The sequence below is a fragment of the Pleurodeles waltl genome, chromosome 4_1, assembly GCF_031143425.1.
Source record: "Pleurodeles waltl isolate 20211129_DDA chromosome 4_1, aPleWal1.hap1.20221129, whole genome shotgun sequence".
Lineage (NCBI taxonomy): Eukaryota > Metazoa > Chordata > Amphibia > Caudata > Salamandridae > Pleurodeles > Pleurodeles waltl.
This window is the reverse complement of record NC_090442.1, coordinates 93,086,614-93,112,752: the sequence shown is the minus strand read 5'-3', so window position 1 is coordinate 93,112,752 and position 26,139 is coordinate 93,086,614. Positions and strand designations below refer to the sequence as shown.

Below are 26,139 nucleotides of genomic sequence, written 5' to 3'. Positions count from 1 at the left end.
CCCCTGCTACTGCAGTCACCAAACTTCTGCTTCACCGGTCCTCTGGGTCCCCTCTCATCTCGACGAGCGTGGTCCGTAGAACACAGGAGCTGTATCAAAGTGACCCCCACAGTCCAGTGGTCCTTCTGTCCAAGTTTGGTGGAGGTATGTCCTTGCCTCCCCACTCCAGACAGTAATCCTGTGTACTGCGTGAACTGCAGCTGCTAGGGCTTCTGTGCACTCTTGCGAGTGCGGGGACACCATTACACGTGTGCACTACATATAGGTCAATACCTATATGTAGCTTCACAATGGCAACTCCGAATATGGCCATGTAACATATCTAAGATCATGGAATTGTCCCCCCATGCCAAATAAGGTATTGGGGTGCCAATCCCATGCATCCCCGGGGCTCCAGCATGGACCCCGGGTACTGCCAAACTAGGTTTCTGGGGTTTTCACTGCAGCTACCCCTGCTGCCAGCCCACAGACAGGCTTCTGCCCTCCTGGGGTCTGGGCAGCCCAGTCCCAGGAAGGCAGAACAAAGGATTTCCTCTGAGAGAGGGTGTTACACCCTCTCCCTTTGGAAATAGGTGTTAAGGGCCTGAGGAAAGCAAGGCTTGTTTGCGGTCTTTTTGCATGGAAACAAGTCTGCAACCTCCAGCACGCCGTGGGACATCTTCTGACCAAAGGAGAAGTTCCTGGCACCTTCTGTTGTTGCAGAATCTTCGGCTTCTTCCACCTGGAGGCAGCCCTTTTGCACCTTCATCCTGGGTTTAGTGGGCTCCTGCCCCCCATGGACACTTGGGTGACTCTTGGACTTGGTCCCCTTCCTTTGCAGGTCCTCAGGTCCAGGAATCCGTCTTCAGTGCTTTGCAGTCAGTTGTTGTCCTTGCAGAATCCCCTATCACGACTTTACTGTGTTTCTGGGGTAGTAGGGTAACTTTACTCCTACTTTTCAGAGTCTTGGGGTGGGGTATCTTGGACAACCTTAGTGTTTTCTTACACTCCAAGTGACCCTCTACACACTACACTAGGCCTTGGGTCTATTCGTGGTTCGCATTTCGCTTTTGGAGTATATGGTTTCTGTTGCCCCTAGGCCTATTGCATCCCATTGTATTCTACGGTGCTTGCACTACTTTTCTAACTGTTTACTTACCTGATTTTGGTTTGTGTGTATATTTTGTGTATTTTACTTACCTCCTGAGGGAGTATATCCTCTGAGATACTTTTGGCTTATTGTCACTAAAATAAAGTACCTTTATTTTTAGTAACTCTGAGTATTGTGTTTCTTATGATATAGGGCCAGATGTAGCAAACAGTTTGCGAGTCGCAAACGGCGAAAATCGCCGTTTGCGAGTCGCAAACGTGTGTTTGCTATGCAGAAATGCATTTTGCGAGTCGGAACCGACTCGCAAAATGCATTTCCGACTCGCAAATAGGAAGGGGTGTTCCCTTCCTATTTGCGACTCGCAGTGCTATGCAATTCCATTTGAGTCGCAGTTACCATCCACTTGAAGTGGATGGTAACCCACTCGCAAACTGGAAGGGGTCCCAATGGGACCCCTTCCCCTTTGTGAGTGGACCCAAAAATATTTTTTCAGAGCAGGCAGTGGTCCAAGGGACCACTACCTGCCCTGAAAAAATCCAAAACTAAAGGTTTCGTTTTTTTTTTCTAAGTGCAGCTCGTTTTCCTTTAAGGAAAATGGGCTACACTTGGAAAAAAAAAACTGCTTTATATAAAAGCAGTCACGGACATGGAGGTCTGCTGTTCCCAGCAGGCCTCCATCCCCGTGAGTGCCCATAGTCGCTATGGGGGTGCAAATTGCGACCCACCTCATTAATATTAATGAGGTGGGTCTTTGCGACTCCATAGCTCGGACTCGCAAATTGCAAGTCGCAATTTGCCGTCTTCCTACATCTGGCCCATAGTCCTAAGTGATATAAATGGTATAGTAGGAGCTTTGCATGTTTCCTAGTTCAGCCTAAGCTGCTCTGCTATAGCTACCTCTATCAGCCTAAGCTGCTAGAACACTACTAATCTACTTATAAGGGATAGCTGGACCTGGCACAAGGTGTAAGTACCACTTGGTACCCACTATAAGCCAGGCCAGCCTCCTACACAATGTGAACCTATGTGAGAGATAGGCCTTGCAACAGTGAAACCCAAATTTGGCAGTATTTCACTGAGGACATGTAAAACACACCAGTACATGTCCCACCTTTAACATACACCGCACCCTGTCCCTGCGGCTACCTTAGGGATGCCTTACATGTATAAAAAGGGGGGGTTTAGGATTGGCAAGTGGGTACACTTGCCAAGTCGAACTGGCAGTTTAAAACTACACACACAGACACTGCAGTGAAAAGTCTGAGCCATGTGTAAAGGGCTACTCATGTGGGTGGCACAACAAGTGCTGCAGTCCTACTAGTAGCATTTGATGTACAGGCCCTGGGCACCTCTTGTGCACTTTTCTAGGGACTTACTACTAAATTAAATATGCCAACCACGGAAAAGCCAATTACACGTACAATTTTCACAGAGGGAGCACTTGCACTTTAGCACTGGTAAGCAGTGGTAAAGTGCCCAGAGCAGCAAAAACAGAGTCTAGCACACAGAAACAACCTGGGAAGTAGAGGCAAAGAGGATACAAGGTCTAACAAAAGGTGAAAACCCCAAACTGTTGAGGTGGTCCATCTCCCTACGGAGAATAGATTTTATACTGGAGCACAGACCTGGCACTGACCATGCCAATGCAGATGGCCTTTCTAGATTTTTCCACTTAGATGATGAAGTCTCTCTTGGGAAAGGATAGTCTCCTTCTCTTTCGTTGGGGTGGGTGGTGGGGATAGGGGGGTTTTACTGAAGTGCACTGGGTTCCTGCTCACCAGGTGCCCAGTGCCAGATCACTTTCTCTAAAACTGTGTGGTTGTTACCCAATTGGTAAAAATATTAGCACCCCTATAAGTCCCTAGTATATGGTACCCCTAGTACTTAGGCCATGGGTACTAAAGATTGTCCTCAAGGGCTGCAGCATGTATTGTGCCACCCTCAGGGACCATCAGCACATTCATGCAAACTGCTATCGCAGGCTGCGCAACATGGTGGATAGAAAAGTGAAAACACTATGTGGCACATCCCCATGTACCATGCCTACAAACAATGCATGCTGTATAGGTAAGACACCCCTACAGTAGGCCTTACAGCCCTAAGGCAGGGTGCACTATACTACATGTGTGAACGTATCTGCTTGAGCAGATATGCCCCTGTGAAGTCTAAGTCGATTCATAGAAATTATAAGTGAACAGGGAAGCTATTTTAAGTACATGTGCTGGACACTTGTAATAATGCATTGCCCAGCTAATTGATGGCTCCACTGAAACCCTAGATGTTTGGTATCAAACATCTTGAATTAATGAGCCCCCACTGATTCTAGTGTTGGATTTATTAATACATGTACTTAGAGGGTACCTTAGAGGTGCCCCCTGAAAACCTACCAAGCACTAGTGTACTCACTGACAGGTCCAGACCAGTCTGCAAACACAGATGAGTTTTTGCCCCACTGGAAGTGAGAGCCCACGCTCTCTGAGGCCAGAAATAAAGCCTGCTTGGGGTGGAGGTGTCACCACCTGCTTCTAGCAGGATGGCTAGTTATCAGCATATCAAGGCAAAAGGCTTTAAAGGCCTCTGCCGTCTTTGATATGCAATCCTGGCTACACATGTCAGTGGAGATGTCAACCCGCAGCCCCGGGGCCTTTTGACGTCAGGACAGGCAGGAAAACTAGCTAGTCAGGAGGTGAGTTCCTATCAGGCTAGTCCCACCCCTAAGGTGGGCAACCTGATGTGAACACGAAACTTAGAATTCCACCATCTTGGTTTTGGTGGGATTAGGTTCTCTGGGTCAGGGTAATGCCCAGTTCCCACCGGAAGTGGTCATAAAGAGGATGTAGTCACCCTAAAAGTAGGTAATCCATTGGCTACTAAGTGTCACTTCCCTAAATGCCCCTAAATTGAGTATTTAGGTGGCACCTCTGACACCAGGAACCGAGATTTGACTAATCCAGAAGACATGGACAGAGAATAGCCACAAGAAAAGAGAGAACAGGGGACATGTTTTTGACACAAAACCCTGCCTACCTGCAACTGACCCAATAAACGCAAAACCCAGTGGACTGCCAGCCCTTCACAAATTGCCTGCAATCTCCCTTGGAGTAGAGGAACTACAACCCTGAAGTCCACAGGAACCAAAGCAGCAGAGTCCGGTACCGTGTCTTGCAGCTCCCCAGCCAGCTCGATGCTGCAGCTGCTCAGGACCAACCGGAGCCACACAGCACCAAAGTACTTGATAACGACGTTCTTGGTATCAAAATTTAAAGAAAAATGCTTTTTATTTTTCTAAATTGTTTTCAGATTTATTCTTGAGTGTGTGTCTCATTTATTGCCTCTGTGATTACAAAAAACGCTTAGCAGTATCCTCTGCCTAAACTGCTGGCCCACAGTACCTCAAAAGAGGCTGGCTCAGTACCTTTTCCCAAATTATTACATTGGCGGTTTGGCTCAAGCAAACGGCCAATGTACCACTCCGTCCGCCAGGGTGGTAACAGCCGCTGGCCTGGAGACTTCGGTCTCCAGCCAGGCGGCCATCACAATCCCACCCTCGGGATTGTGACCCCGCCTACCGCCATGGTTTTCGTGGCAATCTTACCGCCACGAAAACCATGACGGGTAGGGAATTCCTTCCCTGGCACTGATAGGGGTCTCCCACGCCCCTCTCCCCGGTCTCAGAGTCCTCCCTCCACCCTCACCCTCCGGACCACCCGTAATCCACACACCCACATGTGCACACATACACACACGCATACCTACATCCACCCATGCATGCATACATACCCACACACCGCAACACACACTAACATACATTGTCACACATATGCATTCACAACACACAACATAACCGTACACTCACATTCAGTCATTCACACACGCATTCCAGATGACTCACACCCGCATGCACGCATACAAAAACAGACACACACCCACACACACAAAACACCCCCACACATGCACAAAACACCCCCCACTCCTGTCAGAGAACCTGACTTACCTGCTTGCAGGGGGTCCTACGGCAGGTGACAGGACGCGGCGCTGCTGCCAGCAGTAGCGTCTGCCAGCAAAACACCACCAGGCCGTATCATGGAACATGATACGGTAGGCGGTGTTTTGCTGGCGTGGCACTTCTGCTGGCAGCAGCGCCGCCGTCTGCCGCCATGACCGTCGACGTAATTCTGCCAGCCTTCTGGTGGAATTCTGTCTACAGTAATATTGAAGTTGGTGGCTGGTAGCCATGACGACGGTATGTTGGCGGCCGTCGCCGTAGCGGTAGGCGGCATTTACCGCTAATCTAGTAATGAGGGCCAATGTCTTTTATTTATGTGATTTGGTTTGGAGTGTAGTGGATGTATGTGTGGTGGAGTGGAAATTTATGGTTTGTATTTTGTTACTTGTGGGATTGTGTAGTGTGGAATTGTGTGGTTCTGAGTATATCTACGTGGCATGGTGAAAATATATGGGTGAGAGCTGCACAGAATAGATAGGAAGGAAGATAGAGAGGGATAGGTAGTTTATTTAGTAACTAGTGGAAGCTTCCTTCACACAGAAGGTACAATGCAATCTTCCCTCACACAGAAGATACAATGCAAGCTTCCCTTACACACAGCAGATACAGCATAACAGCAGTGCAAGCTTCCCTCTCTGAGAATGTACAATGCAAGCTTCCCTTACCCAAGGAACAGATGCATTACAGGCAGCAGTGCAAGCTTCCCTCACACATCAGATACAGCACAGCAGCAGTGCAAGCTTCCTTCATACAGAAGGTACAATGCAAGCTTCCCTCACACACAGCAGATACAGCACAACAGCAGTGCAAGCATCCCTCTCAGAGAATGTACAATGCACGCTTCCCTTACACAAGGAACAGATAAAGCACAGCATCAGGCTTCCTTCATACAGAAGGTACAATGCTAACTTCCCTCACACCCTGCAGATACAGCACAGCAGCAGTGCAAGCTTCCTTCATACCAAAGGTACAATGCTAGCTTCCCTCGCATACAGCTGAAATAGCACAGCAGCAGTGCAAGCTTCCCTCTCAGAGAATGTACAATCCAAGATTCCCTTATACAAGGAACGGATACAGTGCAGGCAGCAGTGCAAGCTTCCCTCACACACCAGATACAGCACAGCAGCAGTGCAAGCTTCCCTCACACACCAGATACAGCACAGCAGCAGTGCAAGCCTCCCTCACACAGAAGGTACAATGCAAGCTTCCCTCACACACAACAGATAAAGCATAGCAGCAGTTCAAGCTTCGGTCACACACCATCTACAGCACAGCAGCAATGCAAGCTTCCCTCACCGAGAAGGTACAATGCTATCTTCCCTCACACAGAAAGTTCAATACAGGCGTCCCTCACACAGAAGGTAAAATGCAATCATCCCTTACACAGAAGGTACAATGCAAGCACCCCTCACAGAGAAGGTACCATGGCAGCTTCCCTCACAGAGAAGGTACAATGCAAGCATCCCTCCCAGGAAGGTACAATGCAAGCTTCCCTCACAGAGAAGGTACAATGCAAGCTTCCCTCACAGAGAAGGTACAATGCAAGCTTCTCTCACACAGAAGGTACAATGCAAGCTTCCCTCACACACAGCAGATAGAGCACAGCAGCAGTGCAAGCTTCGGTCACACACCATATACGGCACAGCAGCAATGCAAGCTTCCCTCACTGAGAAGATACAATGCTATCTTCCCTCACACAGAAAGTTCAATACAAGCGTCCCTTACACAGAAGGTACAATGTAATCATCCCTTACACAGAAGGTACAATGCAAGCGCCCCTCACACAGAAGGTACCATGGCAGCTTCCCTCACAGAGAAGGTGTCGCGTAGGCTCTCATTATTCTAATGAGACTACTGGATTTCGAGCAGCAGAATCACCTGTGGTGTGGGAGACTAAGTCTGACCCACTACAGGTGACACCTGTTGCTCCAATCCTGGTTTTGCTCCGGCTAACTAGCAGGGCCTTATCTCTACCCAAGGGCAGGGATGATTGGGCACACAACAAAGGTACAATGCAAGCTTCCCTCCAACGGAAGGTACAATGCAAGCTTCCCTCTCAGAGAAGGTACAATGCAAGCTTCTCCTACAGAGCAGGTACAAGGCAAGCTTCCCTCACACAGAAGGTACAATGCAGGCTTCCTTCACACACAGCAGATACAGTACAGGCACCAGCAGTGCAAGCTTCTCTCACACACAGTAGATACAGTACAGGCAGCAGTGCATGCTCCCTCACAGAGGAGGTACAATGCAAGCTTCCCTCACAAGCTGCTTAAAAAAATCATTTCATGGTTCCATCCACAATTTTAAAAAATCCACATTGCCCTTTATAGATTTGTTCTCAGTGTGGTATTAATCTGGTTTTCTTGGGTAGGACATGAGCTAACAACATTATTTATTATTACACGTTTGCTAGATCCACATGTAAATAGCTCATCCAGTCCAGGGTTTTACTTCCTTTTTGCATTCAGGAACTTTTAGTGCTGATGTTACAATGACAAACAGTCCCAGAATACAACACAAAACAGTGGACTTAATGATTTACTTCTGTATGTAGATGAGAAACCCAAGAATTAGGAGACTGTTTAGCAAGTGTGACTGAAGTACACTGCTGCCCTCCAGAATCTATTTACAATAGAGAACTGATTAAAAAAGATTTTAAATGGCATTGCAGCAGTTCCAATGCACTAGGCGACCCAGCATTTTCAAAAGCAGTTTGGAAAACGGGACAGTGCAAGGTACACTAAAACAGACAGAAACAGGTTTAGTTTACTAGGCTATTATAAATGCATTGGCGGAACAGTGACAAGGGAGACAGGTTAAATGTTTGTGCCTGCAGTGGAAAATCATCTGTCAAACCACAGGAGGTTGACCACCCCTGCCCCCATACCAGAAAAACAAAAGGAATATGTTGGTGAAAAGAGGTGGCTGAAAGTGTTAAAAAGAAGGCTCTGGAGTACGAGCCCGGCCTCCCAGGACCATATACAGCACAGCAATGAGTGAACACTTTACGCATGCATGGAGCCCTTTCAGTAATGCAGCTATGACTAAAGTTCAGACTAGTTCACACAAAAACTAATATTACTAAACCTTGGCCACAACTGCTCAAAATAATGCTCATTTTAAACCATGAAAAAAACGTGCGCAGATTCAATCAAAAGTGCAGATTGCAGTTACAGCTCTTTCATTTCTGGCAATGCTTTTGGGATGTAATTTCAAACGTTTTGGCTATAAGGACGCCAACATCTTGACCTGTAGGCGATCGGTTTCAAATTGATTGCTATAAAAAACCTTTTAATGTTTTGTGAGCATAAGGTAACTTTGCTGAAATGATATTCTTTCAAAAGCTACAGCGGATGGGCCCAATCTGTGATATTAACGTCGTAGGAACTATTGAAGCGCAACTGTGTGTTAGGCGAATCAAGCCAACACAAAAAAGCAAACTAAATTATCAATTTAATGCAAAAACGTTTTGCATCTCCCAGCAGCAGTCTGCTTTATGTAGCCTTGTTGAAGTCATCTCAATAGGAAACTTTAAGCTTGTGTGTGAAACCTCAAGTTAGGATGACAACCATTACAAATAAGTTTCATACTAGCACTGGAAAGGCAGAAGCCAAAGTGCAATAAGCTAAATGTCAAACTGGCTTTACAGCAATTAACTCAAAATTAAAATTAGAACTCAATGGGACACAGAGCGAACGTAATAGTTGCAGAAGGTAGGCACCTTGAAGCCACAAGGTGCACTAAAAGGCGCTTTCATAAAAGGGGAGCCAATGTGTTGCAGGGGCATGGGGAGCAAGTGCCTGGGGTATGGCATGGAACAGTAAAGAGTTTGTGCTGAGGTTGGTAGTTGCAGAGATTGTTAAACAATCAAACAGCCTCAATGGAGTGACTCGAGATTAAACAAAGCTATGCGCTCCAACGTGCCTCGGTTAAGGAACAGGGAAAGGATACAACCGTAAGGTTCAAATATCTTACAAATGTAAAAAGACCAGTTTGTTTATTGCCACAGAAACAGTACTTCGTGCTCCATGCCCTGGCCCTAGGTACGGTCATGCCACATGAAGGACAACATCGGTCCCCGTCGTCTCAACTGCTCCAACCATGGAGGTCTGCAGCTGCAGTGCCTCTGCTTTGTACCTGAGCCTCCTGCAAACACCGGTCCCCTGCTAGACCCTGCAGCTCTCCCTACTCCTTCTCGCAGCATATAAGCAACTCAAATTCCCAGGCTCAGAAGAAAACAAGCAGCGGCGCAGGAAGGGCCCCAGCAATGACAGGAGGGAGGGGGTGCGAATGAGGAGGCAACAGATGGCCAGAGATGGCCTAGCAAATGTGACCAAGATAACAGGCTGATTTACAGCCCTGTTTCTTTCCTGAAACAGCATTGGTGAGGCTAAGCTGAGAGCAAGAATGCTCCACAAATGAAAAGGAAAGCTGCCTGAACACAAGCAAGAAACAAAGAAAGCAAGAATGGACAACAGGCAAAGTGCAGGTTAAAAAGATTGGAGTGTTTGGGGGGAGAGCGGGGAGAGGGTGACCCAAAGGTCTGAGTGCATGACAAAAAGTAACCATAAATATACAAGCGGGCATCCGCCCTCCCTCCCACCACCAGGGACTGCATGCAGGCACACTCGGCTCCATGAAGAGAAAATGTGACAGCCTGATTTACAGCCTTGTTTGAAGCAAAGCAAATGTAAACTGAAGGTTCACTGAACACGAGCAGGCAACGAAGAAAAAAAAGCATTTGGAATGCAATGGTCTTGTGTTTGCTCGAGTTAGAGCTCTTAGAGTTCTAAATTAATGCCATCAGAAAAGCACTTTAGTCAGAAAGCAAAAAAAAAAAAAAAGCATTTGGAATGCAATGGTCTTGTGTTTGCTTGAGTTAGAGCTCTTAGCGTTGTAAATTACTGACTCGACTTTTCTTGCCACACAGAATGAAAATAACAAGAGGAAGAGAGTGAGAGCGAGCTGGCCCTGGAAAAGTCCCCCTCTGCTGTTGGTTTATGTTTACAGTGGGAGCTGGTGGGGAGGAGGGACTGAACACACACTCACAGTGTAAGACAAACAGGCACATACTAAAAACGTCCCTTACAGAAGAGATAAACAGGACATAGCGTAATTATACAGTACTTTGTGCTGCTCCCAAAGAGAAAAAGGCAGGACGAAGAGGCAGAACTGACCACTAGCAAGCAAGGATTTTTGAAGGACACTGGAACCAACAGATGAAAACATTGGAACTCACAGTATAAGTATACTTAAAAGTATACAACACGTCGAACGCTAACGCTCGACCTAAAAACTAGGAGAAATAAAGATATTTTTCCTTGTTGCGCCTCCCCTGGGGAGGCATAAGATTTTGATGCATTCCTAGGTTTACAGATTCTTGTAAATATGGGAATGCATCAAAACCCATGGGTGTTACATGGGAACACTCACCGTAACGCCCATGGAACGCCTCCCAGATGCAGTGCAGGGCCACAAAAAGTCATGCAAACTGGCTTTGCGTGACCTTGTAGAGATGGGCCTGCAGTATGCGCCGCCTGTGTGTCATGAAAAATGACGCACCAGCTGCGCAAAGGGCTGGTAAATAAGCTCCTTAGTGTTATCATTTTTTTGACTCTGTTAACCAATAAGGGTTGTCTGGACTCTTTACACAGCGTACCTCATTTTGTTTCACTATATAAAGAGCCAGCTTCCTACACTGCCCACGTTTAAACTGTGCCTATTTACAAATCTTGCCTCTTGACCTGGTAAATCTAGTAGAATTTAAAAACAAAAAGTGGGAACAACTTATTTTTTTTTCTTCTTTGAAAAGTATGTAAATCTCCTTCAAGCACTCGTGCCATTTTCACTTAATCGTTAGTCCAATGGCATTTACTTGTAACAGCATTACAAGCTTAAAGTGCAAGTAATGTTTAGTAGTATGCAACGCCTCCCAAAATATAAAAATAAATTAAATCTGGATATTTAGGGTTAAAAAGCGTTCCACAAAGCAATTGAACTCTAGGTGTGTGCATCATGAGAATGATGGAAGTTACCATAATCACAACAAAACGCAGAGCCTTCCACTGGGAGCTGCCATATTGCTTGAATAATAGCGGTAAAAGAAAGTCCGCTGTTCTTAGCGTAGCAGCTTTTGTAATCTGGTTTATGATGAGAGTTGTTTAACTGGGAGAGACTGCCTTGCACCTGTGCCTTCAGCTCAAAAGCAATGCTCCATTCTGCATTCCACTTAGGTGTGTGTGTCAAAACCTTTTTAGGAGGTCATGTGGCTAGCAGAGGCTATCGGGCCTCAACAATGGAGGATGAAGTTGTTTGCCTGATACCCCAGGGTCAGCCTGACTTTAGCTCTGCAAACTGAACCAAGTTTAACCTATTCGCACTTGGCTCTCAGTGGTAGCGATGATGAACAGTCACAGAATTCTTAGGGAGATATTGTGGGGGTGCTTAAATTCACACACCATATAATAACGGATTGTCTGACTCAGGACTTTATTTCCAAACACAAAAGTATGTTTATTACACACTATGACTAATGACTATCACTATGGTAATAAATACTCGAGTCACCAATCTCTTTTGAGTCTGAGCAAGCAATTGGTTCCCCTAAAAAGGTCCTCAGGAGTATTTACTGCCACAAAAGTAGATCTTAGCGAAGTGATTCTGTTTCCCTAATTCTTGGAGGGCCCCAAGAAACATGCCGTAAAACATTTATTGAGTGGTTGTAGGTAAGCAAAGTTCCATGTTTCTGTAGAATACTTGCGGGTAACATGCACCACAGACCGTGGTGTAAGTCGCCAGGCAGTCCATAGGGCCAAGACGTTTTCTAAGCAATTTAAAAAGGGTTGCGGAGCTGCAGCCTTCTGTGTGAGGCTCTAAGCTTGCACTGCAGCCACTTTTCAATAAGTCTTAGACAAAGCACCACAGCATAGGTTCATTTTGGAGGGCTGAGGACCATCCTATAATAAGATTTCTCAAAGCATCTTATGCAGGCCCTGGAGCTTAGTGTCACATGGACATTAATGCGGCCACTTCCTCCTCCCAGTGGGACAGAGCAAGTCATGGAGTCAAAGGTATTTTTTAGTCTCAGGAAAATGACACAAGCCCATATCAGCCCCTTTGCACGCATCAGGACAAGTAGATACAATTTTCCATGTAATTATGAAGTTATAGACTATACGTTTCACTTCAATTAATTTTTTTTTCTCCAGAAATCGACAGATATGGACAGAAGTTCAGCCACCTCAAGGGCTGTGGGATCAAGTGCACAATCCAATAAGGGGCAGATCAGTGGAGGCAGATGTACACCACAAGTCCTAAAGGATGCCACCAACACAATGGTGGGAGGCAAGCGGAACGATCATGGAAAATCTGAAAGTACCAAGGTGGACGCCGGAGAAGACAAAGAAATTGAATTTAAATTAAGTCTTGATGGAAACAATGGCACACATATAGTGAGAGGCAAAGCAGATTGTAGCATCTACTCTGCCCTTGTGAGTCTGGATACTGTTGAAAAACAGAAGGCGAATAATAAAAAGAAAGAGCTCCATTTACTGGACAAGCAAGGTCCATGTGGGTATGTAAATTTAGGGATGCCACTAAAGTGCCTTGAAGAAGGCAGCAAACAGTTTGACATGCGCTTTTATCCATTCAACAAGAAAGGGGCTTCTGATGTAGATGACAACTTTTTGAGGGAGAAGTACCGTGCATATGATGGTGGGGCCAATGAGTATGTCACATTTTATGTCTCTGCCAAAGGCACCAAAAAAAGTAGGATTCTTTTATCAAATGTCCTCCATAAGTCTAAATATTCAATTTGCGTGTTTGCTGCTAAAGGGGAAACCTTCCGTGATGCTCTGTGCAAAGATGGTCGCTTTCTGCCGTTACTTGCAGAAAGCACAGCATGGAAGATGAGGGTTGGTAAAGATGCTTACGATTCTGAATGCGTAGTTGATACCTACGCTAAAAAAACATTTGAGGTGGAAATCTGCAATTTAACGCAAAAGAAAGTGGCGCATGCCACCACCGACCAAACCTGTGAGCAGTTACGCTCACTAACTGAACACATGCTGCAAGCTTTTCCACAATCCCTCCTACAACACTACCCTTCTCTGGCAGAGCAAGGGAACCTGATTAAAGAGGCCATAGAGGAAGAGGCGAAAACGCAGGATAAAACTCCTCGAGTCCTCCTGGAACTGGAGAAGGAAGAATTTAGTAAAAGGACGGTTAACTCAACCCCGGTGACAGTTCATAAAATGCTAGGTAACCGCAGCCGGTCGGTGGGTTATATCACATGGAACAACAACGGTAACCGAGGCTCGGCTTCTTGCTTTGTCCTGGGAGGTGGCTATATTCTTACATGCCACCACGTCATCCGGGACATAGTTGGTGAAGGAGTTCCGGAAGGGGAGTGGCCTAAAATTATACATGATTCCACTAAGGTGTCTTTCACTTATGAAGAAAACCCCTATAAAAAACGTGGCTTGTACTCCATTGAGCCTTGGTTGGGACCCTCCGATAAGGGTCTTGACTATGCTCTTCTGGAAATGAAAAAAAGCAAGCGGGCGTTTCCCCCGGGCTTGATGCCACATGTTTCCAGGCCTCCCCACAACGGCTTGGTTTACATCATCGGCCATCCAGATGGGGAGGTGAAGGCCACCGATGCCTGCACCGTGATAGCTTTCCTTGAACGCCACCAAGAAATAAGGAGGCGTCTGGAAGAGGGAAGACAGCAAGGTGACAGTCACCCCAACTGTGACACAGAAGGGGGAAGGATCTTTTGCATTCACATGTTTACAAAAGAAAATTTCAGAGAAATAAGGAGTTCCCGAACAGTGACCTATGATACTAGTTTTTTTCAGGGTTCTTCAGGCTCACCAGTGTTTGATTCCTCTGGCCGCCTTGTAGCCATGCACGCCGCTGGCTATAGATATAATTTAAAAAGACGGAAGCTCAGCGTGATTGAGTTTGGGTGGCTGATGGAGGAAATCCGTTCAGATATTAAAAAGAAAGATAGAGTGGTTTATAAATCTCTGAAAAATGAGGCTGTCAGGAATGACGAGCAGAACAGAAATGTTACTTGCAATGGTGATGACTCCATGGATATTGATAGTGAGGGTATGTGTGTTGAGGAGACCAGGGAGCGGTCCAACAGCACATCCAATCTAGGGGGCCATTGTCGCAAACGCAAACATATGCGGAATTGATAGTGATTGTCTTCCAAACTGATGTGCGAATACGCTCTTGATTAGTAGCATCTACCTTGCAATATTAAAAAAAAAAGTCAGTCCCATTCACAGATACTAAGGCCCATATTTATACTTTTTTAGCGCCACATTTGCATCACTTTTTGACGCAAAAGCGGCGCAAACTTGCAAAATAGAATTGTATTTTGTAAGTTTGCGCCGTTTTTGCGTTAAAAAGTGGCGCAAATGCGGCGCAAAAAAAAGTATAAATATGGGCCTGAAACTTTGCATATGATGTAGAGAAATTTCCAACTATGCAAACTCTGGATACCGCTTACACAGTGAATTCTCAATAATCTGAGTTGATAATGAATATTCACTATCCAGGGCAATTTAATGACCTCTCTTATCAACTGAAACTTTCATTGCAATATATCAGCTCCACAATATTTTTCATGCACAGTCGGGCTGGGGCAAAAAAATGCAATTTGGAACATTAATAGATAAAGAAACATATGTGCAGTCCCTGGCCGTAGTCTATTTGGTTGTATAGTCCAGCAAGCAGCGGCGTCTCCTACAAGTGACCACACCCAGCTTTAGACTCTGTTCCTTCTGGCTCTCACGGACCCTTCATTTCTGCATTAATCCACTTGTCCATGACATCATATGATGCAAGGCTTTATTGCATAAGCAGCTCCCAGATTGGGACATTTAAGTTGTCTGTAGCACCTATTGTGCCATTTACTATGGTGAATCTACAAACATGGCTTCAAATGTATCCAGTGTAGCCTGATTTCTGCAGAGTAAAATCTGCAGTGTGACTTGTCAAAATAATCCTTTTTGATAGGAGAAACTTTCCCTTTGAATATTGATTAGTCACCCCTATGTTGGCCTTGTTGCCCGCAAGGCAGAGTGCATACTATTTAAAAGTAGGACATGAGGAAATTTTAAGTAAATATATCTTTACAGTGACTAGCACTCAAAAGCTATTTTACTGTAAGAAGGCTCGGGCTGGCTCAAATAGAAAATCTGGGAAGCAAAATGAAATATTAAGTCTCTTGTCTCCAGGCAGGGACCAGCTACAAACTTTTAGGTGAAGTTGGATCTTTTAATAAATGTAAAAGGAAAGTAACTTTAAGAAAGTTAAATCTTTCTTACCTGACGCTCCTGGGGCCTAATGTGCATTGGCTTTTCAGCAACAGCTGGGCCAATGATTAGCCCTGATGAGAAGTGAAAAGTGTCAAAGAGGCGTTTCGTTTTTTCTACCAGAAAGACCAGTGGGATGGGCCCAGGAACTTAATTTACTTCACAGCGACCTTCCCTGTCGCAAGGAAATGTTAGGTGACACCTGACTAGTCCCCAGCTTTTGTCAGGCTGACACAAACTCAGTGGGGGGGGGGGGGGGGGGGGGAGGGGGGGGGGGGGGGAGAGAGCTCAGGTTTATTTAGTGACTTTATGAAAAGATTAGTGATTATTTCTTGAAGTGGGCAGTTGCCACCCAAATAATTCAATTTTGTATACCATCGATATACAAAGGTGCGGAGTTTAGGTTTAAAATGTACTCTTGCTAGTATTTATTGAAATGCTCTTTTATAAAAGTTTATATTTGCGAACAATTCAATACTTTATCTGGGACACCAAAACAAATGTTATTTCAAAGTAAACTTGTTTGACTCTATGCCTTACCAAATCTTTGGACACAAAGTAGGCCCAAACGACTATCTTGCGTTGAAAGGTAAGCGAGTCATCAGACATCAACCTAAAAGTCTGACACATCGACTTGTGGAAGCGCCTTTGCACAACCATTCCTTTCTCATCTAAATCTTCAATTGCCCAAAAAAAGGTGGTAATATGGAAATATTGACCCCAGCTGCTGCAATGGTTTGTCAAATGCATATTTATTATAATCCAGTCCACATGCAGTCACGAGGCAAGACATAACTGATCATGTAGGAAACTACTATATTTGTAACAGAACAGCCAAAACGTGTTTAGAGGCAAAGGAAACACTTTCTGTTCAGGGCAATAACTAGAGCTAGAGGAGCTTTGTATCTATAGGGATTGTTTTTTTTAAACATGCAATAGAAAAAAACTAGGGCTAATGGAAAAGCACATCCAGTAGCCCAGATAGTACCTATGAGGAGCAAGAATATCTTGAGATGGAATTAACTTATTTAATCATTGCCCTCAGGAAGCGGCGTATAATTTTCCATCACACAAATTGGCTGTTCTGTTATGCCTGAACACCATTAGAGCCATTGCACAAACAATGAATATACCTGTTGGCACGTTTGTGGATGCTGACCAGTGATCATTATAGTTATTTAAAAAACTGTAAAGAATGTTTTTAGTTAATGAACAGTGATGTTGTTTGGACTGTTAATGAAAAACAATAAATGTTATCTTTTCTACATGCCTCATTAAAATATCATGCCCAATTGGCTTAAATTGACCTTAATTGTAACTTTTATTGTGTCTAATTATGACCAGTTTTATTACAAATGCAATAGCTTTAACTAAGCAAGTTTTTACAAGCGATCATGTTCTTTTGATGCACCTGCTATGCAATTGTAGTCTATCATTTATATGTTTTAAATCACTTATGCTTGTGTTTCTGTAATCAGGTGTATATCAAATGTGATTTTGTCAAATTGTTGACTACAATCTTTTAATGCATGTTATATGTGTAACGTCACAAAGCAGGGTAGGGGGTGGGGTGTTGGGGGTCGTGATAAAGATTCCTGCAACTCAGTCCATCTTTAAAAAAAGGTACATCTCCTGATTCTAGTGAATTCCCTCTGTCAGGTTTTACACTTTCCCGTGACATGAGAGCACATTCAGTTTAAACAACATGTTCCTGTTGATTTATCAGTAGCATGGCAGACATGAGTCTCTCCGAAGAGTCCTAGAAAACCTGTGTTGCAGGGTCGTCTGGTACATATGCGAGATATAGCGGTGATATGTGCACGGAGGTGACGCCTCTAGAGAAAACAGTTTCTGGCTGGAACTTACCATCACTTTATAGTCCTATCTGTCAACCACAAACAGATTAGGCAGTAGCCAGTTTGTTATATAAACACTAGGACTGGGCCATTCAGGGTAGAGATGTCTTCACACTGACCTGTCCAGAGTGATGTCAGAATCCAGATCACCGGCTGCTGGTCTTCCTGGACCTAGAATTGAGTTCAGCTGAACTCTGTTCACAGGAGGCTTATTTCCCTGCCTTGCTTTCAGGACTGAAGTGCATGGAGTAATGCGGGTGGGTGTAGGAATTAGTAACTCTGGTGCTGTGAACTATGGCAGAAGCATTCGTGTTCATTCTTGTAGTATCCCTTATCATAGCAATCTGCTTCATATGTTCTGTGCTCATAGTTCATGTACTAATCCATAGTTTATTCCAATAAATGTTTTAAACATACATTTTGTCATTATTGGTAAAGATGCTTGAGTGTGACATTCTAAGTATGAAAGATGTGTTTCATGAATAGCACCTTGTCCCTGGGAAAGCGACAGTTTTGTTTACCAGAATGCATGACTTCACCCACAAGATGGGGACATTGCAGGTTTGCAGTAAACCAGACCCGCCTTTCTCATACATAGTGCATTGAACTTTGTCATGGGGCTAAAGGGTAAAACCAGTTGACGTAGGGTATATTCCTAAGATACTTAACAGTGTATGATATGAAAAAAATGTTTTCACTGTGAAATTGAAAAAATAAATAAAAACAAATCCATTAAAAATTTTATTGCGATGGATATCTTTCTTGAGTAAAATATAAGAATAATTGTGTGTCAGTCCTCCACATCACAACAAATTGAGATGCCTATATGGACACAACAGTATAGAAAATGCTGTTTGTTTACTTGGAATTTATCACTGATGTAGGAAAGTGCAGTATTATGTGATGAGGCTCATTAGGCTTCACTATGCCACGACAGTTAGTATGATTTTACCTGGCTCGTAGGACCCTCTTGCAGAGTTGCTCTGGCTGTCTCTGGTGCTGAAGCAGGAGCTGTGGGGAGATGGTTTTACTGCCTGGACGGTGCTGATGAGGAAGTTGGTGCAAAAATTCAACTACAGGACCACTGCCCTGGTCAGCTGAAGATGCTGCAGAGTTCCCTCATGTTGCAGAGTCGAGTAAAGGTAGTGGTTGCCAAACTGGCCACCAACAGGCCTTGGCAGCTACAAGGTCAGCTGCAAGATACTTTGACATCCGGAGGTTTGGGGAAAACAGTCGCCACCAGAAAGTTGCTGAAGGTCAGGGCTATGTTTCTCACAATGAACTGGAACATCTACTATTGGGTGATCCCTCAGAAGACCCAATGGCCAGCGATTTCTTTGGTTCCGGTATGTTTTTATCTGCAGGTTGCAGGGGACTAGTGCTACTAGTTCAAGGGAGTCTAGAGTTGCTTTTGGCTCCACCTGGGGGAACCAGTCTTTGGTCCAGGAGGAGCCACAGTCATGGACTTCCAGGATGGGGCAAAAGATGCAGGGTATCACGCCTTTGTTTTGTTGAGGTCCTATTGTCGCATACTTGTGTCTCGTCTTTGTCACTGTTGCAATTTGAATCAGAACGGAGGTTCTGTTGCCAGAGGTGCCCCTTAAATCCTAGATTTTGGTGGTGTTCTAGGTGTGGGTGCAAGTAACCAATGGGCTACTAGACCCAGTGGCTAATCCGCCCCTGGGGTGAACACATTCAGGAGGGGGAGGGGTTCACCTTTTGTACCCAGAACCCTCTATACTACTGCTGCTAAAATTGGCAGAAGCCTTCCTCAGTTCTACAGACCAGGTAGCCCACTCTAGGGGTGTGGCTAGCCTTCTGAGGGTGTACACCTCCTGGCTATATATGTTTGTGCCTGCCCAGGTAAAAATGTGCATGGGGGCAGGGGTAGGGCTGGTTCCTCCTTTGGAAGGCATCCTGGATGCATATCAAAGGTGGTGTAAACTTTGATGCTCACCACTTTGATGCCACTTTACTAGCCATCTTGTCAGGGAGGGAGGTGTCACCTCTTTCCTGGCAGGCCTTTGTTTCTGACTCCAGGGAGAGTTCACACCTCCTGGCAGGGTGTCAGTTTCCTGTATTGGCAGCAACAGCTACAGGCTGTCTGTCTGCCAGAGCACAGGGAAGGCTGGGGCAACCAGGTGGGCAACCTCTAAGGTAGCCACCTTGGTGCATGTCACATCTACTCTGGTATGGGAATTCTGTTAGGGGTGATGAGACAAGCTGTTTAATACCAAACATGACATATTTCAAGGTACCCATAATGGAGCTGGCAACCTCGGCGTGCCCAGATGCCAACCCATGTTAGCCTATGGCCCCCTGATCACTGATAGTAGCCCCCTTAATCGAAAGAGGCCACTATAAAGATATATAAGCTTGCACTTATATGTCCACACCTTTAATATAATGCACCCTGCCTCCTGGGCTCACAAGGCCTTCCTTAGGCGTGACTGACATATTAAAAATAGTGCTTTAACCGTGCCACTCATGCTGAGTGTAAACTCGAGTTTGAGGAGCTTACTGCTGTTCCTGCAGTCTGCAATGGCAGGCCTGCTGTCATCTGTTTTTCTTGGGTCACTCAAGGTGGCACAAATACTGCTTCAGGCCCTAGTGACCCCTTTTATCTCCCATCCCGGGTACCCTTGGTACTACTTACCAAGGACACATAAAGGGGTTAAAGTCGTTACCAATTGGGTTTACCAATTTACATTCATCATATTTAGGAAGAGAGCACTGGCAGTAGGGTCTGTTTAGCAGGCTTCAGTGCACCCTCAGAGTCCTAATTCAGCAGCTACTAGTCCAAATGGGGGGGGGCAAAAAATAGAGGATCACCCGCAAAAGGCCTGTTTTCTTACAACTGGCGATGAGGAACATGCATTCACCTGTCTTCACACCCTTTATTCTCCTTCACAAAATTGTACATCATGTAAATTATCAATTCACGTGTTTTGGACCTAGCCTTTTTCTGCATGGTCACACCAGATGTTTGACTTCCTTTGCTGACCCCGTTTTTGCTGACTTTTAGGACTCTGCACTTTTTCCCTTCAATGCTAAAGTGCTTGTACTCTCTCCTTAGATATGGTAAAATTGGCCTGCACCTGAATGGTACATTTAATTTACTAGTATGTCCCTAGTATATGATACTACATGTACCCAGGGTCTGTACGCTAAATGGGGGCATCCCTAACACATCAGGACCTCTCCTTCCCTAGTTAGGTTTCACAAGAAATGGAAGACCTGGCAATTCAACTAGACCCCCTCCTTCCCTGCAGTATCCTGCTGAGCTTCTTATCAGTCTACACACCTGCTCAATCACCTGGATACCCTCATTGATATATGTGCTCTACATATCAGCCACTAGGCTGATGTGTAGATCCATGCCTTCCACTGCAACCTGTTATGCAGTTTTAAACTGCAGTTTTGACTTGCCAAAATAAGCCTGTTGCCAAGTCTAAAACTTCCTTTTTAATACTTATAAATCACTCTAAGGCAGGCCCTAAATGCTCTGAGGGCTGGGTGGATGGCGTTTAAATAGTAACACATGTGTACTTAAGTTTACATGTACTGATGGCGAAAAGCTCCTAAAATCATTTTTCACTGTTGCAAAGACCCATCCCTCCCTTAGTCTACCAGTGGGTTACCGTATTGCATTTCATAAGTGCTAACACTAGACCGGTAGCAGATATAAATATGCTGTTTACACTCAAAATAATTCTAATTTAAAATCTTAGAGGTAAATGACAAGACCATGTCCACTAACCTGAATCCAGGTTCCGCGGGAACGAAGATAATAAAACCCTTGCCCCTAAACACTATCCTCTCATATCTGAACTGAACACGGAATGAGCGAATAGTCTCTGGGGGAAAGTGATAGGGAACAGGGTTTAAGAAGGGAAGAGAAACAAAACAATGGTTCACAAAGGAGCATCACTGTTTCCTCTGGGTTTGGTGCAGGAATGTCTCAGACCAAAAACAAATAAAAAACAAAAGAACTACAAATATCACGGAGTCTTTCATCAAAATACAATGTATTATCATTCGATTGAGCAATCACTGAGTCTTTCAGCAAAATCACAACAATCATTAGCACTTGACTGCTCAACTATTAAACACACTTTTGTAACTCACAAAAAAATTGTTATAAAATCAAACTTATGAATTTGTCTTTTGTTATTCGTTTTTACACAATAGACTCGTTCCGAAAAACAATCGATAAACGTCTAATTTCGCATAGATATCGAGTGATGCTTTCAGGAGTTGAGAACACTTTACTTCAATTCTGCCTTTAAAAATACTTCTCAAGCTGTCTTTGGAAAATAGTTTTGCATCACGGGTTTCTCAGCATCGATGAATGTTTTTCATAATGCACCAAAAGATCACTAACCTCGAGAAGGTTGAAAACCGAGGAACAAGAGGGGGATTAATCATGAACCGACTTCTCCTGGAACGTTTTCGATTATTTGAGGGAGGTGGAATACTGTTCGTAAATTCTCCAGCCACTGTGAAAATAATCGCTCCAGAGAGGGAAGGTTCGGTGAAGCCTCACACTGAAATGACGACTCCGGAAAAGAATCACGGAAACTCCATCTAAACCGGGAACACCTACGAGCGCAAGAAGACGCGAAGCCAAGCACAGGAAACACCTTGGCAGTTCTATTTATAGACTGGAGATGAGTCATCAGACACATGCTGATGATGAGTCATCAATCACTTCTGATGATTCATATGAAGGAATTCTTGTGAAGCGTCCTCAGAGACATGCCGGTGATGAGTCATCAAACACTTCTGATGATTCATATGAAGGAATTCGATGTCTCCATAAACCACTTGGCACACAGTTCACAAATGGGACAACACTTGCCTTCATCAATATAAACAAACATGCAATGTAGTTTTCCTCTCAAGTTACAGGGAAGTGCCGTGCTGTAAATACATTCATGACATGTTTCATTGTTCCTCATACATGCTGATTTATTTTGTGAGGGTGCATCAAGAAGCGTGCATGTGTGAGTACGAGTCCTAACAGTACTTCCCCCAAGGTGACATGTTATGAGCTGAATAAATGCTGTTGTTATATGCAAATTCAGATAGGGGAAGTACTTGCAACCAACTGCAGTTAAGGTGGTAATAAAACAACGTAGGAACTGTTCCATGGTTTTGTTAGTTCTCTCTGTTTGACCATCAGTTGGCGGATGATGTGCAGAGGATAACCGATGGTCAATATGAAGAGAAGAACATAGTTGGGGGGAGCTACCTTTGACCCTGTCACCAGGCAGGTCGCTCCCCCCATCTGCCACGCAGCCCCCTGTGGGTTCAACCTCCATTGCCGCTTTTGCCGCCTGACTACTCGCTCCCTTTTTTATTCTGTACCCCTGCGCTTGGCTTCAGTGCCACTTTGTTTTTTCATTCTGTGCCCCTGTGTTTTGCTTTCTGTACCCCTGTGCTCTGTTGTCCCTCTCCCACCGTCTTTTCCTGCTGTTTTTTCCCTGGGTTTTTCCCTCGCCGCTGAGCCCCTGCTGCCCCGCCCCCTTCACTCCCATTGGCCGCCCCGCTCCCACCTCCCAGCTGCTCCTCCCTCCCTCTGCCCTCATATGGAGGCCGCGCAGCGGACGCGCCGCTGGCAAGCCTAAGGCGCGCCCGTCCGCGCCTCGACCGCACCCAGCACCAGAACCCCAGGAACCCACACCCCCGCAATGCCAGACTGCACTACAACGCAAGCACCCTCCACGCACTCAACACCAGACGAGACCACCCCTGCTACCGGGCCACCCCGAAACGCACCCAGGGGCCTTTCACCTGCCGGAACTGCAGATTCACCAGCATCCAACCCTCCACACCACCAGCCAGAGAACCCAACGACCTCCGCTGCATCCTCCTCAACACCCGCTCCGCTCGCAAGCATGCCATCGAGCTCTGGGACCTCCTAGACTCCACCGCCCCCGACGTCGCCTTCCTGACAGAGACCTGGCTGAACGTCACCTCAGCACCAGACATCGCCATAGCCATCCCACAGGGCTACAAGATCTCCCGCAGAGACCGCACCAACGGAGTGGGAGGAGGAATCGCCATCATCCACAAACACTCCATCAAAATCTCAACGAACACCGATGACACCCTCACCTCCGCCGAGCACATGCACTTCCAGATCCACATCTACAGACCTCCTGGACCCTGCCCACAGTTCAGTGACACCATCGCCGACCTCATCAGCACCCATGCCCTCGCTTCCACGGACTACATCCTCCTCGGGGACCTGAACTTCCACCTCGTAAACAACAACGACGCCAACTCCACTGCCCTGATCGACAACCTCGCCAACCTCGGACTCAAACAGCTCGTAACGACACATACTCGCGCCGCTGGACACACGCTCGACCCCATCTTCTCCGCAAGCCCCCACGTCTCCTTCAACCACACCACCGAACCACACTGGACTGACCACAGATGCGTCCACTTCACCTTCAGAAAACCCACCACACACCACCGCACCCAACAGCTACCACGCCGCTGCTGGGGCAAGGTCACAGAGGACCAACTGACTACCGCCCTCGCCCTGAGACCACCCACCTACCCCACCGACCCAGACACCGCCGCAACCAACCTCACACAGTGGATCAACGACTGCGCCAACACCCTCGCCCCTCTTAAGACCTCTACAACCAACCACACCAACAAGAAAGCCGCCTGGTTCACCGAGGACCTCCGGATCTCCAAGCACACCTGTCGGAAGCTGGAGACGAAATGGCTCCACGACCGAACACCAGACAACCACACAGCCCTCAAGAGCGCCACCCGCAGACACCACCAACTCATCAGGACTGCCAAGAAGACCGCCTTCAAGCACCGCCTAGAAAACAACGCACACAACACCAAAGAACTCTTCAGCATCTTGAAAGAACTCTCCAACCCCAGCTCCAACACCAACGACATCCCGCCATCTCAAGACCTGTGCGACTCCCTGGCCACCTTCTTCCACCGCAAGATTACCGACATCCACGACAGCTTCAACTCCGACCCCCCCGCATCCACCACCGAGTCCACCACCCCTGCGACTACCACTCGCACCTGTCGCCTGACCGTCTGGTCCAGCGTCAGCGACGAAGATACCATCAAAACCATGAACTCCATCCACTCCGGATCCCCATCGGACCCCTGCCCTCACCACGTCTTCAACAAAGCCAGCGCAACCATCGCGCCCCACCTCCGGAAAACAATTAACTGTTCCTTCGAGACAGCAACCTTCCCAGAAAGCTGGAAGCACGCTGAGATCAACGCCCTTCTGAAGAAGCCCAAGGCGGACCCCAAGGACCTCAACAACTTCCGGCCCATCTCCCTGCTCCCTTTCCTGGCAAAAGTGACCCAGAAGATTGTCAACAAACAGCTGACTCGCTACCTCGAAGTTAACAACATCCTGGACCCTTCCCAATCTGGTTTTCGCAGTAACCACAGCACCGAGACTGCCCTCATCGCCGCCACTGACGACATCCGGACCCTGATGGACAAAGGAGAAACAGCCGCCCTCATCCTCCTGGACCTATCAACAGCCTTTGACACGGTCTGCCACTGCACCCTATCAGCACGCCTCCATGACGCCGGTATCCAAGAGAAGGCCCTGGCCTGGACCACATCCTTTCTCTCCGGCAGAACCCAGAGCGTCCGCCTCCCACCCTTCCGCTCCAAAACCACAGAGATGCCGTCGCACAGGGATCCTCCCTCAGCCCAGCACTGTTCAATATCTACATGGCCCCCCTCGCCTACGTCGCACGACAACACAACCTCAACATCATCTCCTACGCCGCCGACACCCAGCTGATCATATCCCTCACCGAAGAATGAAGGCCGTAGCCGACTGGATGAAGGACAGCAAACTGAAGCTGAACTCAGACAAGACGGAGGTCCTCATTCTCGGACCCACCCAATCAGCCTGGGACGACTCTTGGTGGCCCACGTCACTAGGCACAGCCCCCGAACCCACGGACCACGCATGCAACCTGGGGGTCATCCTCGACTCCACTCTCTCCATGACCAGACAAGTCAACGCCGTCTCCGCGTCCTGCTTCAACACCCTCCGTATGCTCCACAGGATCTTCAAATGGATCCCCCTCGACACGAGAAAAAACGTTACCCAGGCCCTCATCACCAACAGACTCGACTACGGGAACGCCCTCTTCTCAGGAATTACAAACAAGCTCCTGAGACGACTCCAACACATCCAGAACGCCTCGGCCCGACTCATCCTCGATGTCCCCCGCCGCAGCCACATCACACTCCACCTGAGAGGCCTGCACTGGCTCCCCGTCAACAAAAGGATCACCTTCAAGCTCCTGATCCACGCACACAAAGCACTGCACAACACTGGACCCACCTACCTCAACAACCGACTCAGCTTCCACACCCCCACCCGAAGCCTCCGCTCAGCCAACCTCACCCTCGCCACAGCCCCCCGCATCCGAAAAACCACTGCCGCGGCAGATCCTTCTCCTACCTCGCCGCCAAGACCTGGAACACTCTCCCCACCATCCTACGACAGACCCAGGACCTGCTGGCCTTCAGAAGACTCCTCTAGACCTGGCTCTTCGACCAGTAGCATCCTCCCTCCCCAGCGCCTTGAGACCCTTGCGGGTATGTAGCATGCTTTACAAATGCAGTGATTGATTCCTGCCAAAATTTAGACACATTGTGTTTCTCGATCTGAGATAATTACAGTTGGCAGACCATGAAGCCGGACAATATGCATTATAAAAGGTTCAACAAGTTCTTTAGCAGTTGGGATTTTAGTGAGAGGAATGAAATGGGACATTTTTGAGAATAAATCCACTACCACTAGTATACATGTATTCCCCTTATCCTTTGGTAAAC

General features: G+C 46.5%; 1 protein-coding gene across 1 annotated transcript in view; it reads left to right on the top strand.

Annotated features, from left to right (window-relative positions):
• The window catches only part of FAM111A (FAM111 trypsin like peptidase A), a 95,485-nt gene extending 79,814 nt beyond the window's left edge, over window positions 1–15,671 (top strand). The window contains exon 4 of the mRNA XM_069227835.1: window positions 12,305–15,671. Coding sequence (XP_069083936.1) covers window positions 12,305–14,299 — 1,995 coding nt within the window. The 3' untranslated portion in view covers window positions 14,300–15,671. The remainder of the gene's footprint in view (window positions 1–12,304) is intronic.
• The last annotated feature ends 10,468 nt before the right edge of the window (window positions 15,672–26,139 follow it).